Here is a 14,357-nt window from a genome sequence, read left to right on the forward strand (position 1 = left end):
GGTACCGAGATGATAGACGTACATGCATCTTAGGAGATACCGACTCATATACATAATGATTGCGATTGGTTCCATCCATAGCCGAACTTCATGTCGGCTCTTTTTGGAACAGATTGAGCGGAGGCTAATAACACCCAACACTCTGGCCTTCGGAAGTAATTCACCTATGCACGATGCCTGCATTCTTCTAAAAACTTATCGTGGCTAGGGGATGAATCATACTAGGAATATGAGGCTTCAACATCTACTGGGAGCAAAAACAAGTCTCAACTAGGTATCAGGTTACCATTCATATTCCTATTTGATTCTACCCGTCTAGACTCTGCATTATTGGGTATCGCCATATCTGAATTTGCCAGTTGTTCTTTAGAGAACCTTTGAAATTTCTGCTTCATCCCCTCGAAATGCGGTCGGCCTCTGCCGTCGCGAAGCTTGCCGGCCGTCTCCGCTGGGTCATTTCCTGTCTCCCCAATACGAATATAGATGGATTTTGTATAAACATGTAGTCCATATCTTCAAGCGTACGGTTTGAGGTTTCGGGATAAAACAAGAGCACTATCGGGAAATAAGAAAAGCAGAACACGGCAAAAACTTTAGGTAGTCAGCATAACCTTCGAGTGTCCACATCAGGGCTTCGAAAAGACGAAGTACTTACTTAGGTAAAAGGCCCAATTTAGGTTATCGATGCCTACTTTGGTAAATTGAGTCACCACGAATCCGCCGAGCCAGTTTGTCGCTGTAGCGGCTCCTGCACCGCGCGAGCGCCAGCCCAGCGAGTTTACCTCGGCGCTGTATACCCACGGAACACAAGCCCACGTCAGACCAAAGAAGACGTGAAAAACGATAAACATCGCGGTAGTTACGTTTCCCATCTATAGCTACGGTAAGCGCGGTTCAAAACTTTAGGGTGGGATAGCCTAACCAGTTTCTTCCCGGAAATATCGAGCTCGCTCGATCTGAGACACAGGGAGGCGATCAGATGGCATATTCCCATAGCGATAGAGCCGCATAGTAGCATCCTAAACTTATGTTAGCAGTCTTTGAACTCTTGGATAGGGACCTAAGGGTAAATGAATACTTTCGTCGACCAAGAGTATCGATGATAATCACGCTTCCGAATGCCGAGACAAGGTAAACAGTACCGCTGACAGCAGCGATCAATCGGCTCATTTCTTGGCTAAAACCAACATTCTCCGCCAACAGCGTAGGAAGATAAAATCCTATCGGGATATCAGAGCCGTCCAAGAAGTGAGTGAGAGAACCATACCTAATGCGTTTATGCCACTGAACTGCTGCATAAACTGAGTTCCGCAAGACAGTATCAAGCGACGGAAGTTATGCGTCTTGTCGCGGAAGCAAAGGACATCCATTATTGGCGCACGGTCTTCTCTCTCGAGCTCTATGGCGACTTTAATAGAGCGAAACTCTCCCGTGACGGTATCGTCGTTCATCGGAATATCCTTCCCGGCGAGTTGGCTAAGAACCCCGAGAGCACTCTCCTCCTTACCAGCTAATAACAACCACCTCGGCGACTCTGGGACTAGAAGGAGAATTGGTGCTATCATGAAGAAGTAGACGACTTGAAACGCGAGAGGAAATCGCCATTGGAATGGTCCATTTTGAGAGTATAGGGCATAGGCGATCCAGTTCGCTAACGCGAACGATGTTACATTAGAAGCGGTACCGATAACGACCAGTTTACCTCGCTGGTGTGATTTCGCACATTCGGATAGGAAAACGGGAGTCGTAGTCGATGTTAATCCAATGCCGAACCCGTTTATCAAACGTCCGATGATCATCTGGGGCAGATGCCACGCGGTGAACTGGAGAATCGCTCCCAGGAAGTTGCACAGTAAACCCCAGGCGATGGTTTTTCTTCGTCCGAGTCTATCGCCTAGCATAAAAGCTGCCATCGAGCCTAGGAAGGCTCCAATCTGTACGGGTTCAGTCTTGCTTGCACGACGAAAAATCACTCTGAAATCAAAAGCAAGAATAGCAGGGCAATTCTTACGAAGAAGCAACTTGACGTGATGCCTGATATATTGGCATCGCGGACCTGGGGAAACTGTTCCTTGAAATTCTCCGATACCAGAACACCTGCAAAAACGCCCTGTAGCAAGTCAGAACAGACTACCCTGCTTACCAAGTCCTTAGCATGTAATAGATACCTGATCGTAGCCGAACCAACAACTTGAGACTTTGGAGTCATGAATATCAGCCAGGCTCTGCAAATTTTAGGCGTGCAAATTCCTTACGCGCATCGACGAGCGTGATCATAGCGATCAGCCTATTGCCGTAAATCCGGCTCTTTTGGCGTATCATTTTGGTCGATAACGAAGGCGTCTATAATTTCGCAGGACAAAAGAACGAATACCAGTGTTAGCTATAACCCATCACATTTTATTTCTCCCTCATGCACGATAGTGTTGGGACGGGTTTGCCCAACTAGGAAACTCCGAAAGCAATCACTAAGTTTACGCGCCGACGCCGGCTACACCTAACGCGAGTCCGGCCTTGGCATGCGTCCGGATATCCGTTTTTTGTAATGCATCGGCTTCAGGTCGCGGTCTAGACGATGTGGAGCTGGCGCAGCTGTCAAATAGATTATCGAATATGGAAAGCTTATCAAGACGAGTGGGTATTTCCCCTTCACCGCATCCAAATACCTGGACGCAAACCGGAGATAGTCTTGCGGGGTGTGAAGGGGCCCCATGGCCGGTTGTTGAGTTTAACGTATCATGGCATAAGTAAAAGTATTAGACCATGGTTCGCACCCTAGATGAAGCCGTAGAGTGGAACTCTAAGCCGAACCGCCCATGCAAGACCCTTAGATTTCTAGGTGTATGCCCTTCACATGCTTTTTGCTTGTTCCTACCCGCATCAAAACTTGGATGTTCATTCAACAAAATCACCAATAGTCTTCCGAGTTTATTATACTTCTCAGATGGTTCCTAGAAACGCTACATAGGTAGCCACCTCAATATACGTGGAAACTATTCATTCATGATAGTTATTTGAGGACTCAACTTTATTACGCTCGCAGTGAGACCCACATCTCCGGGGTTGCTCTTAAATTATGGGTCCATTCTTAGTCACATCGGGGTATCGAATTAAGTTTCGGTAAATGTTAATATCGACCGAGGTGCGGTCCGGGGAAGGCCCCACTCTGCCGGAGCCCTTACGAAGCCACACTTAGCCACACACTTAGCCACAAACCTAGCCCTAGGTCCCGGATCAAAACTGGACTCCCCTTCTCAATCCTTAATTATCACCATAGTCGATACCACTAGGTAGTTAATAGTATAGGTCATGGCTGAATCTACTTAACACAGCGGGAAAGATAAAAGCAACGAGGTTATGCTATGCTCGATAGTACTACTGCTTTCAGCCTGTAGTCGATTTACTGGTTTTGAATAGGGGTAATCAAGTCCTGTAATGACTTGACTGGATCCAGATTCCTCAGATTTCCAAACCTCAGTGACTCCATTCCCGGGTCTGGTGGAAGCTCAATGTTTCGACGCTTGAGTACGTCCCTGATTACGTCGTAGCAAGCACCAACTCTGATTACCTCCACGGAAGGGCCACTGAAATCCAGCAGCGTGGAACTCCGGCCATGAATCCACCACTTTAGCAGCCCGATTACGATATCCGCGATGTCGATTAGCTCCTTATTGATACCATTCACCCGATATTTCGTCCCTGCATAGCATCCCCATTAATATCATCAGATTAGAGTTTCGAAGAGCATACATGTGCCCGATAAATTTGCCGAACTACCCAAGAGTGGCATGTTCTCGGCAAAGGTCAAGCTTGTCAGCGCGTCCTGGAATGCACCTGCGTTAACTAGAACCGAAAGACTCCCGTTCACATCGCATGCCTCTATAGTGACAGGGTCGATATTTTTAACCATTGGATGATCACGCTTGTACCGCGCGATGACACCAACCGGAATATCGAGATCCTGTGTCAGATGGTCGATGATTTCGTGCTGTAGAGGTTCCATGATATGTACCTTTACTATGTCCGTCTTCAACTTCGAAACGGTACATTACCGGCGCGTCACTGCAAGCTGGTCATAGGACCCATACCCGCGCTAAAGAGTAAAAGCAGCTGGGAAGGCTGGGCGATGGGATTGTAGAGACAAGCTTGTGTGACGACATTGTGAAGTATGCCATTTGAAACTCTCGGTAGCGGCTGTATAGACAGTATACATTGGCCTCCCTGTGTAAGATGTAGCATCTTGGGAAACACTATTGGTTAGACAACAGAGACAGGGCAAGTTTCCGTAGCTAAGATGAAGCGGGTCTAAGTGTGAATAGTCAATTACTTCTAGTATGGTTGCTCCAACACGAAAGGGCGAGCACACTAACATTGAAGGCGAAAGGAGTGATAACGGTCTAGACGACATGTTAGCGCTCTACTTGTGAGAATGAATACTCAGGCTGTAACGGTTGATCAACATACGGACGCGCTGAGTATATAAAACTGTCTACAGATGGTATTTCTAACACTAGGTGAGCTAAACAGGGGTAAACGCGACCAACATTATTCACACCTCATCTCGCATTCATCCCGATCGGCTATCCAAGGAAACGTATTCATACAGTAACGAAACAAGCCAAGTTCTTTGAGAGCTCAAAGTAAATGCGGTACCTGGAGGAATTTAATAATTGACACCTAAGCATAACACAATTGCCATACGGCACTTCTATATTCCCGCTTTCGATCGTCGTATATTAGTCGCGATGCGCAGCTGCCTCTGCCAGCTCTACATCCGTGCGCGGCCAAAACCGAGTAAGATCGCCGAGAGGGAGGTTCAAAGTGATACGCATCTCTCCAGCCATGATCACGACGCACATATACCAACCCAGTGTTCCCACGACGAACAGTAGAGCTCCACCAGCCTATGCGATTAATTAGCTGTGGTCTCTATGTTTCACAGACACATAAAAAAGAACTAACCTTTTGCAAGCTTGCTGCTGCCTCATAGTTACCCGCCGCAAGCTTGAAATACGAGCTAGACAAGGTCCAAACGGCGGAAGTGGCACAGGCAAAGATGATAGCAAATACCAGGTTGACCTTGAGCGTGAAAAGGAAGAAGGTAAACAGAGCGAAGCCCCATACGATCAGATATATCCCGAGCACGGAGTTGTACTCAGGTGACATTTGGCCGCTCGGGTCGCCAGCTGTCGCGTAGGGCTCTCCTAGTTGTAGCGTAGGCAGCTGTAGCATACCGAACGACAGCCAGAAGACGGCGTAGAGACCCATGGCCATCATAGGGAAGAAGTTCCCCATGATCCATTCGAAGACCATGGAGACTAGCAGCAGAATAGGTCCGACGAAAAAGAATATTCCTCTGGTGATTGGTAAAACGATTTAGCCGCGCCGAACAGATGGTATACGTTGTGGGGCCGGTAAAATACGGGGGAAGGGGATATAGGAGAAGACACTTACACCACAGGGGTTGCTCCCTGAGCGCCTCCCCAGCCCATCAACGTCATGGAGAAAGTAAAGGTCGAAATCACGAATCTAATTGTTTAGTTACCAAAGTGTGTCTTTTTGTGCGTCTATTTCCAGGACTATGTAAGACTTACCCGACGATGCCAAGAGGCGTCGGATTGGCGAACCGCTTGTTGTAGTCGCCCACCTGAGGAACTTTGGGAGTAAGGTAAAGCTAGAATTATGAGCATGACGAAGTGATGAATCTAGCATTAGGTAGCTTACCTTCTCGAAGAGCTCCGGCGGCATCGTCACGGTCGTGTCCGACCGGTTCAGCCCCTTCTCTTCATCGGAATGGGTCAGGATGCCTACTCTGGTCGTCATCTTGACTCGAGTTTGGTCCAATTGTAGCTGAATTGAATAGAAGGGAGAGATTGAACGACGTATCCGGGCTGTAATGGATTTTATCTGCTTCGAACTCACGCAAACTTTAGAGTAGATGATATCCTATCCTTTAATAGTTTCTGGTCGTTTTATTTACCCCAGATTCGATTAGCCTAGAACGTATCCAAGCTATATTGCCTTACTAGATGCAGCACTTCTGAACGACCATAACTGCCGGACGTCTCGCATCTGTCCAATTAAACACCGAGTAGCGCTTAGCCACTGCATTCGTTCCGCGGCGCGTATTCATATCGCATGTAACCATGTCAGTGTCTGCCGAAGCCAAGACATAGCTGCCTCCGAATGTGCGAGCCATGGATACAACTCCGCTGCGGGGCTTGGCTGTAAAAAGAAGCTGGCAAGCCTTTTGATGAATAAAAAGGCTACCATTTGCTCCCAGGTCATCTAATCGAATATAATGTAACTATTAGCCAATTTGCTCTCGTATCTATCTCTAGACGCGGAAGGAGATCAAACTGGCCGAGAAAGCAACACGTCGGCCATTACTATGAATGGGGCGCGGTTGAAATACGATAGTCTGGGCGACTACCCATAGCTAAGAGTTTTGTCTAGATGTTAGCCAGGGTCCTTAACAAAGGCATGAATTGATTACCTAAATATCCATCACAAGCAGAAGGTCGACCACTAAGTATGGGGCGGTTCGATGCTCTATTAAAACCGGTGTCCGTATGAAGAAATCTCGCTAGGTAGTATTCCGAGGAGTTGCATGCATTGATACATGCTCAGTTACAATCTGAGAAGTTTTCAGCTATGGCCTTGTTTTTTGGAGTACTCATAGTTACAGCAGAGGACTGACTAACCCCTAAGTCAGCCAGCTGAGCCAAGTCCAAGGAAACATCGCAGTATGAGGGTCTCCATATGGCCGAGTAATATACTACGCTGATTTTGAAAACGGGCATTCTATAATTCCATTTCTTGTCTATCTGCATGACACGTCGTATTATCAACACTTTTACACTTGTTGAGCAGGTATGATTCCGTGCAAGTAGTATTCTTATTTTAATTTTTAAACCCGATCATTATTATAACGCCGAAGAAAAGAAATGAAACAAAAAAGATAGCGAAGTGAAAATGGTAAAGTGTGTCCTCGGTGTAGGGGTGCGGCGTTATGAGGCGAATTAATTGTTACATTTACGATTGTGATTTACCCATGAAATGTTGTATGAAAATATTCGCTTTTAGAGTGATTGACTTGCTGTATAGGTACTACGCATCTTTGAAAGGTCCCTCGTTCATCGTAAAACCCGTATAAAGACTTCAATATGAGCTACTATTGACGTTAAGCCTTCTATATTCAATCTCGCATCGTGCCCTACATCGTCAGCGTCATATCAAAGTCACACGATCTCGACTCAATACTAACCTGTTAAATAGCGAAAAGTTTAGACTAATATAGCCGATGAGCATGATAATGAGTTTAGCTTCTAATCCCTACTCTAGCCCCTAATTAGCCGGTGGCGCTTAGGAGAAACGTGCCCGGTAAATGGTAGATTTACCGGGTAGGGGTGTATAATATATGTAGCCTCTAAATGCAGCGTCACGAAATTTAATTAACCGGAAACTAGAATCCCCGGATACCCCAGATGTCAGAAGGAAATGTCCGGGGAAGTTTTACAAGGAGCTAAAGATTTCTCGATCGAGTTGATATTTTATTCATGCGCTCCTCCAGCGGTGTTATGGGAAAATCATCTCTTACGCAGCTAATAGTCGAACTTCTGCTTGACAAGTTCCTCGCTCAGTTTCCACAGCTTCTCAACGTTCTCGGGGTCCGTCGCATATGGGGCGGCCTCGTGGATCTGGCTATTCATCAAGTAAGCCGGCGACTTGGCTGGAATTTCAGGGTCCAGAGCTGCGATGAGCGACGTAGCAGCAATTTGTGTGTACGTCTTTGATCGGGGAGACTCCCACACCCAATCTTTACCCGTATTGCGCTTTACGACCTCGGGTATCTCCGCGTAGTCATCATAAGTAAGGTGGTTTCCTAACTTAGTGTCGTTGTTGTAGCCCGGATGAGTAGCCGTAGAGGTCACGCCGCGGCTACCGAGTCGTTCATTGAGGCCATAGCTAAATAGAACGTTTGCGGTCTTCGCTTGGCCGTACCCGGTCCAATGGTCGTAGGTTTTACCACCCGAGTAGTTCCAGTCGTCGAAGCGGAAGGGGCTAAGAAAAAAGCCGGAGCTGGTGAGATTAACGACTCGCGCTCCACCTGGTTCGGAACCGGCAGCGATGAGTGCGGGTGCGAGCAGGTTCGTTAGTAAGAAGTGACCGACGTGGTTGGCTGATAGCTGCAATTCGATGCCCTGCTTATCTAGAGTGTAGTCTTTGATAGCCATTACACCAGCACTGTTGATAAGGACGTTGATTTTAGGCGCTGCTGCTAGTATCTCTTTGGCTGCTCGCCTTACCGACTCGTGATCCGTCAAGTCAACTTGAACGAAGGTTGTCTTGATAGAACTATCGATCTCGGCGATCTTCTCCAGCACTGGATCGACCTTCTTGCCTGTGCGCGATGCGATTAGAATGTGCGCAGGGGCGCTTCTCGCAAGCGAGACGGCAATCTGACTCCCAATACTAGGGTGGCCGGCGCCCGTGATAACGAACGTGCGACCTTTGATCTGCGAGGCAAAGGCCTCGATGACCTGTTCGCTGGTCGCTGTCTCGTCGAAGACTGGCATATTGCGATTTGTTGACTGTTTGTTGTGAGGTGGTCTCAGGGGTCGGATGTGTCTAGTGAGACTGTGTGTTAAGGCTTACTTGTCGATGGGGAAAGAGGCCATTTATATAGAGTACGTTACTCGTGGACATATTTATGTGTTTCTAACCTACTACGGAGGTGGAGAGTGAAGGAGGAGGATTCGAAGGTTCTACAAGAAAGGGGTCTGGAGTATTTCGAGCCGCCTAATAATGGTCATGTTGGATTTACCGGACGTAGTGGCTCTTAAGGCCTCTTAAGACCGGTAGCAATTGTGCATCGAGGCTCGTAGTCCAGTCACAATTGTAGAATCTTTCAATACCTACGGCACATGTTGGCGTAGTAAGTGAATCTTGTTCTAAGCCTCCTATAATATTTGTCATCTGTTGGATTTAGCTGAGAGATTTCGGATGAATAGAACTCCGGTTGTGATAAGCATAATTTAAGTTTCTAGCGGACCTTACCTAAGATAACCTTAACCTAAACGAAATGTGGGGGCGGAAGATATCGATTTTCCGAAAATGATCCTGTGGGTCTGTCGGTATCAGCCACTTGTGCAGTTGGTCAATAGAGTTTAGTGCATCAATCATATCCTACAGTCGCCTAACCTAACCTTCTATCACCACTCCTACGCTACCTCCCTACACTACCTCAAGATCCGCGACGGCTTGATAGCCGACATCTATCATGGTTCTTCAAGATCTTGGTCGCCGCATTAGCGGTGCCTTACACGATGTTACCCGCGCACCTAACCTCGACGAAAAGGTATGCGCCATTCTATTGCGGTGTCGCACCCCGCAATGCGATCTGATGGGCGAATTCGCTAATATTCATCCCAGGCCTTCAAATCCATGCTTAACGAGATCTCTGGCGCCCTACTCGAAGCCGACGTTAATGTGCGACTTGTTAGCAAACTAAAAAACTCGATTAGTACTACAGTCAATTTCAAGGACCTCCCACCCGGCGTTAATAAGAAACGATTAATCCAAAAAGCCGTCTTCGACGAGTTGGTCAAGCTCGTCGATCCCCATGCCGAACCCTTCAAGCCCAAAAAAGGCAAGTCAAATGTCATCATGTTCGTTGGTCTACAGGGTGCCGGAAAGACGACCACATGTACGAAACTCGCGCGACATTACCAAGCAAGAGGCTTCCGCGCATGTTTGGTCTGTGCCGATACCTTCCGAGCCGGTGCTTTCGACCAACTGAAGCAGAACGCGACCAAGGCGAAGATCCCATACTACGGCTCCTTAACCGAGACAGACCCGGCCAAGGTCGCGAGGGAGGGAGTGGAGAAGTTTAAGAAAGAACGATTCGAGGTTATCATCGTGGATACTTCCGGACGTCACCGACAGGAATCAGCGCTGTTCCAGGAAATGGTAGACATTCAAGAAGCTGTAAAACCCGATGAGACGATCATGGTTCTTGACGCCTCTATCGGTCAACAAGCTGAAGCGCAGGCAAAGGCTTTCAAAGACGCAGCAGATTTCGGAGCTATCATAATCACCAAGACGGACGGCCACGCGAGCGGAGGTGGTGCTATCTCCGCTGTCGCGGCAACGCATACGCCCATCGTCTTCATCGGCACAGGAGAGCACATGTTAGATCTGGAAAGATTTGCCCCGCAGCAGTTTGTGAATAAGCTACTGGGAATGGGAGACATGGCAGGTTTGGTAGAGCACGTTCAATCTTTGAAGCTCGACCAAAAGGAGACGATCAAGCACATAACGGAAGGTATATTCACAATAAGAGATCTCCGAGACCAGCTCAGCAACATTATGAAGATGGGACCCCTATCCAAGATGGCCGGTATGATTCCCGGCATGTCTAATCTCCCGGGAATGGCAGGTATGGATGATGAGGAGTCAAGCTCTCGGTTAAAACGCATGATCTACATATGCGATAGTATGACCGAGAAAGAGCTCGACTGCGACGGCAAGATGTTCATCGAGCAGCCGACTCGTATGACGAGGGTGGCTCGCGGTAGCGGCGTCAGCGTCAGAGAAGTCGAGGACCTGCTCACCCAGCAGCGGATGATGGCAGGCATGGCTAAGAAGATGGGTGGCAGCATGAAAAATATGCAGAGAGCGCAGCAGGCAATGGGAGGAGGAAACAAGGCACAGCAGATGGCCGCCATGCAGAAGCGACTGCAGAGTATGGGCGGTGCTGGTGGCATGCCGGACATGGCAAGCCTCGCGAAGATGTTTGGCGGCGGCGGCGGCGGAGGCGGATTGCCCGGCGGTATGGACATGCAGAAGATGATGGAAAGTATGGGAATGGGCGGTATGATGGGCGGCGGACGAGGCGGCAGGCGGTAACACGGATAGGAATGGATAATCCAATACCAGCGCATTGTCGGTACGGTGTCGATTCATAATGGGCATTGCATGGCGTTTGGCGGTAAAACTAGTGATATCAATACGAAGATTGGTTTATTGACGACTTACCTCTGGACGCCTGGAATCGGTCGGTTGACTTATAAGACTCCGTCTCTTAGGGACTATTATATTTCACAGGGACCAAAATTGACGGTGGTGTTGGTGTCCGGCGCATTACATTGGGTAGGAACCATGTACATCCTGGCGCCGTATACGTGTATCTGCACTGGAACCAAATCATCGTGACGCCTTCTAACTATATCTATGTCTGTAATCTTAAATAACCTTTTCTTGTGCTTGCTAACGGAAGCGTGCGCTTGATCTATAAGACCGTGTTCTTGGGTATCACCATTGCTATACTTTATCGTCCCCGGCTTGAGATAGAATCGTAGCAAATCTTGGGTCTGATAAGCCCGGAGCTTCCGTTCCGGGATTATTGCCGTGCATACCTGTTATTCGCAACGGTAGAACAGTGGAGGTGTAGCCCCATGATGTAACGTTTTGTAAGCTCGGAGAATTGTTGAGTCTAGCCACTTACCTTAATACCTTAATAGGCGGGTCAGTGGATATTTTAATAGTGGAGATGCGATAATCCAAGCCCCAAACACAAACTTGAAGTCATCGTGTAACAAACGTTGTGATGTAAAGCTGACGAAAACGAAAGCAACAACGACTTACTATAACATAGTAAAAGACCATTCGGTAACTGATCACCATATGTCGGGGTTGCCTCGTCTTGGCTTAATGCATCACATATCACTATAGTTAATCCTCTTATCGTTTACGAGCTTGGGAGGTATCGAATTACACGCGGTAAATATGTCATATCTCGGCCACAGGTTCATGCATCCCTTTTCATTCTTACCTTATAGTTCCATATCATAGGTACCTCTCTATGTAGTCACAAAATCAACTATATGTAACTCTTATCTCGTCTCATGCTGATGACCTGCGTTTACACTGCTGGTATTCTTGGCGGTGTCCAATAGGAGCATTTATTCCGGCGAAATGACGCACGTTTTTTGACCCCATTAGAAACACCCAGCCGGGATCACTAAGATCAGGTGCTGTAGATCTCTTCCTACTTCCCTGCTACGTATCGACTAGTATGCCTTTCGATTGGCTGAGAAGCTCTACCAGCTGTAGGGATCCTATCTGATAGAACCTGGAGAAGATTCGAATGAGATTTGGTACCCTCTTAGCTTAACGTCATTGATATTCGCTTCCGTAGTATTTTGTATCTGAGCACTTGTAGATTGGTTAAGCCCCGACAGGTTGGTTCTGACCCTGAGACGGGAATAAATGAAAATAGATGTTTGATGGGATTTCAAGAATTGAACAGAATAGCATGCTTTGCCTCTTGTCAGACGTCAGGACTGCGTCTTCGTTTTGATGCAAATCCCGTGGGGGTATCTTCTATTGATGATGATTGGCTGATACACACGGCTTACACGTTAGGCGAGACACAGTCAGGATGGAGCCACTGATCAGTCTCGCTTGGAGTTTGCTCGGGACTTGGATCCGTTTTAGCAAGGCAAAGTCCTGGTGAGAAAGGCGTTTGCGCCATTACGCGGATGACATCCGTATTGAAAAGCTGGCATTGGTAGGTAGACCTACGATCACTGCACATTTCCGTATGCGGGCCGTCCTATCCGGCTACTGGACGCCCTAAGACCAAGACTACTTATATCGAACACTTGCAGCTCATGGAAATAAACCGATCTTCATTCTTCTTCCCATTCGCGCAAGTCGCTTACTACCCAGGAAACGTATAACAACATGTCTCTCTGCGCAAGAGCTCTCAGCAGGCGGTGCCCCTGTGCATCGTCCACCTTTACGAAAACTACTTTCACCACCGTTCCTGTCACGCAAGTTAGACCAATCCATTCCTCGAAGCCAACTTCGACAGCGCCGACCTCAAGCACCATGGCCGAATTCAATCGCAAAACCAATACAGTTCCCAAGCCGCCAGACTCGAGGGAAAATCCGACGGTTGGAATTGCGCCGAGTCCAAGCGAAAATATCGGCCAGAAACGGTTGGCTGATTTTGACCTTGGCGGTAAAGTGTTTATCGTAACAGGAGGCGCTAGGGGGCTTGGGTTATCATTGGCAGAGGCGCTGGCTGAGACGGGAGGAAACGGTATGTCTGCGCTTTCGTTTAGAATGTCTCCGTAACTTTGACATGCTTACATGATAAATTGCAGTTTACTGTTTTGATCGCGAACCAGAGGCGGATGAGGGCTGGAACGAAGCGGCACGACGAGCTGATCAGTTTGGTGGTTCTCTTCACTACAAGCAGCAAGACGTACAAGATACGGAGGGGCTTGACCGGACTATCGCAGCCATTGCCGATAAACACGAACGTCTAGATGGCCTCATTGCGGCTGCGGGTGTTCAGCATTTATCCCCGGCTGTTGAATGGTTTGTTTGAGACCACACGAGATAAAGAATAAGCATGCTAATGTCATCGTCAGGACGAGGGACGAGGTAAATCGAATGATGGATATTAACTATACGGGTGTGATGATGACGGCTACGAGCGCGGCCCGTCAGATGTTCAAGTACAAGATCCACGGCAGCATGTGCTTCATTGCAAGCATGTCTGGCAGCATCGCCAATAAAGGGCTCCTGTCACCTGTAAGTAAACCCAGATCATCCCCCTTTTCATATGACTGACTCGAAACACAGGTATACAACTCTTCAAAAGCTGCAGTTATTCAGTTGGCCCGTAACCTCGCGATGGAATTTAGTCCTATTCGAAAAGACGGCACGGGAGGTATCCGGGTGAACTGCATTAGTCCCGGCCACATCCTAACGCCGATGGTTCTCAAGAACTTCGAGGAAGTCCCGGGTCTCCGCGAGACCTGGGAGAAAGAGAACATGAGTATGTCATCTCTCCATCTTCAGAATGCGTAATGGTATCTAACGCGAACTTTCACAGTGGGTCGATTAGCAGAGACGACCGAATTCAAAGGTGCCGCCCTGTTTCTGCTAAGCAATGCTAGCAGTTTCATGACTGGGAACAACCTTGTCATCGACGGTGGCCACACGGCATGGTAGAGCTAGCTACCTCCTTAGTTAAGTACCGGTTATTCTCTTGTCTGATTTTCGTATCGGAGTTTAGCTGGCAACGCCCGGAGTTTATACCAGGAAGCGAGCATTTCCGAAAGCTGTATGCGAAGTAGCTCGGCATCGAATAAGGATGCCGAATCTGTATGGCGGCTCCGTTGTACATCAGTTACATGTGTTAACGACTCGACGATGGATGAATGATATCCTATAGACTCGCTTGTATTATTAATGCATTCATAGAACTCAGAGGCATCTAAGTGGCCGAACTATTTAATCCCCTAAATATGTGAACCAAGATTGACCCTTGTTGGACG

The 14,357-nt window shown here is 47.9% G+C and overlaps 6 protein-coding genes across 6 annotated transcripts; 2 read left to right on the forward strand and 4 right to left on the reverse strand.

The window, feature by feature from the left end:
* Nucleotides 1-299: 299 nt before the first annotated feature.
* Nucleotides 300-2,409, reverse strand: F4817DRAFT_122902 (putative sugar transporter). The gene is made up of 8 exons (XM_049297657.1): nucleotides 2,256-2,409; nucleotides 2,169-2,197; nucleotides 2,012-2,110; nucleotides 1,268-1,934; nucleotides 1,079-1,220; nucleotides 923-1,019; nucleotides 656-872; nucleotides 300-591 (listed from the first exon to the last, which is right to left on the reverse strand). Exons 1-8 carry the CDS (start codon nucleotides 2,320-2,322, stop codon nucleotides 392-394), a joined length of 1,518 nt encoding a protein of 505 aa, XP_049158491.1. The 5' UTR covers nucleotides 2,323-2,409; the 3' UTR covers nucleotides 300-391.
* A 991-nt stretch (nucleotides 2,410-3,400) lies between these two features.
* F4817DRAFT_365614 (uncharacterized protein) lies at nucleotides 3,401-4,043 on the reverse strand (the record flags this gene model as incomplete). Its single annotated transcript, XM_049306890.1, has 2 exons — nucleotides 3,751-4,043; nucleotides 3,401-3,699 (listed from the first exon to the last, which is right to left on the reverse strand). Exons 1-2 carry the CDS (start codon nucleotides 4,001-4,003, stop codon nucleotides 3,401-3,403), a joined length of 552 nt encoding a protein of 183 aa, XP_049158492.1. The 5' UTR covers nucleotides 4,004-4,043.
* A 518-nt stretch (nucleotides 4,044-4,561) lies between these two features.
* Nucleotides 4,562-5,924, reverse strand: F4817DRAFT_123189 (GPR1/FUN34/yaaH family-domain-containing protein). The gene is made up of 5 exons (XM_049297660.1): nucleotides 5,725-5,924; nucleotides 5,595-5,674; nucleotides 5,455-5,529; nucleotides 4,963-5,356; nucleotides 4,562-4,904 (listed from the first exon to the last, which is right to left on the reverse strand). Exons 1-5 carry the CDS (start codon nucleotides 5,821-5,823, stop codon nucleotides 4,737-4,739), a joined length of 816 nt encoding a protein of 271 aa, XP_049158493.1. The 5' UTR covers nucleotides 5,824-5,924; the 3' UTR covers nucleotides 4,562-4,736.
* A 1,680-nt stretch (nucleotides 5,925-7,604) lies between these two features.
* F4817DRAFT_359119 (NAD(P)-binding protein) lies at nucleotides 7,605-8,579 on the reverse strand (the record flags this gene model as incomplete). The annotated part of the gene is made up of 1 exon (XM_049306110.1): nucleotides 7,605-8,579. The coding sequence occupies one exon, from the start codon at nucleotides 8,577-8,579 to the stop codon at nucleotides 7,605-7,607; it is 975 nt and encodes a 324-aa protein (XP_049158494.1).
* A 508-nt stretch (nucleotides 8,580-9,087) lies between these two features.
* Nucleotides 9,088-11,275, forward strand: F4817DRAFT_339346 (signal recognition particle protein). Its single transcript, XM_049303527.1, has 2 exons — nucleotides 9,088-9,361; nucleotides 9,436-11,275. Exons 1-2 carry the CDS (start codon nucleotides 9,284-9,286, stop codon nucleotides 10,909-10,911), a joined length of 1,554 nt encoding a protein of 517 aa, XP_049158495.1. The 5' UTR covers nucleotides 9,088-9,283; the 3' UTR covers nucleotides 10,912-11,275.
* Nucleotides 11,276-12,096: 821 nt separating this feature from the next.
* F4817DRAFT_339347 (NAD(P)-binding protein) lies at nucleotides 12,097-14,326 on the forward strand. The gene is made up of 5 exons (XM_049303528.1): nucleotides 12,097-13,111; nucleotides 13,176-13,392; nucleotides 13,446-13,608; nucleotides 13,660-13,855; nucleotides 13,913-14,326. The coding sequence occupies exons 1-5, from the start codon at nucleotides 12,751-12,753 to the stop codon at nucleotides 14,029-14,031; spliced, it is 1,056 nt and encodes a 351-aa protein (XP_049158496.1). The 5' UTR covers nucleotides 12,097-12,750; the 3' UTR covers nucleotides 14,032-14,326.
* Nucleotides 14,327-14,357: the final 31 nt, after the last annotated feature.

This window comes from Daldinia loculata, assembly GCF_022478755.1.
Source record: "Daldinia loculata strain CBS 113971 unplaced genomic scaffold F4817scaffold_28, whole genome shotgun sequence".
NCBI lineage: Eukaryota > Fungi > Ascomycota > Sordariomycetes > Xylariales > Hypoxylaceae > Daldinia > Daldinia loculata.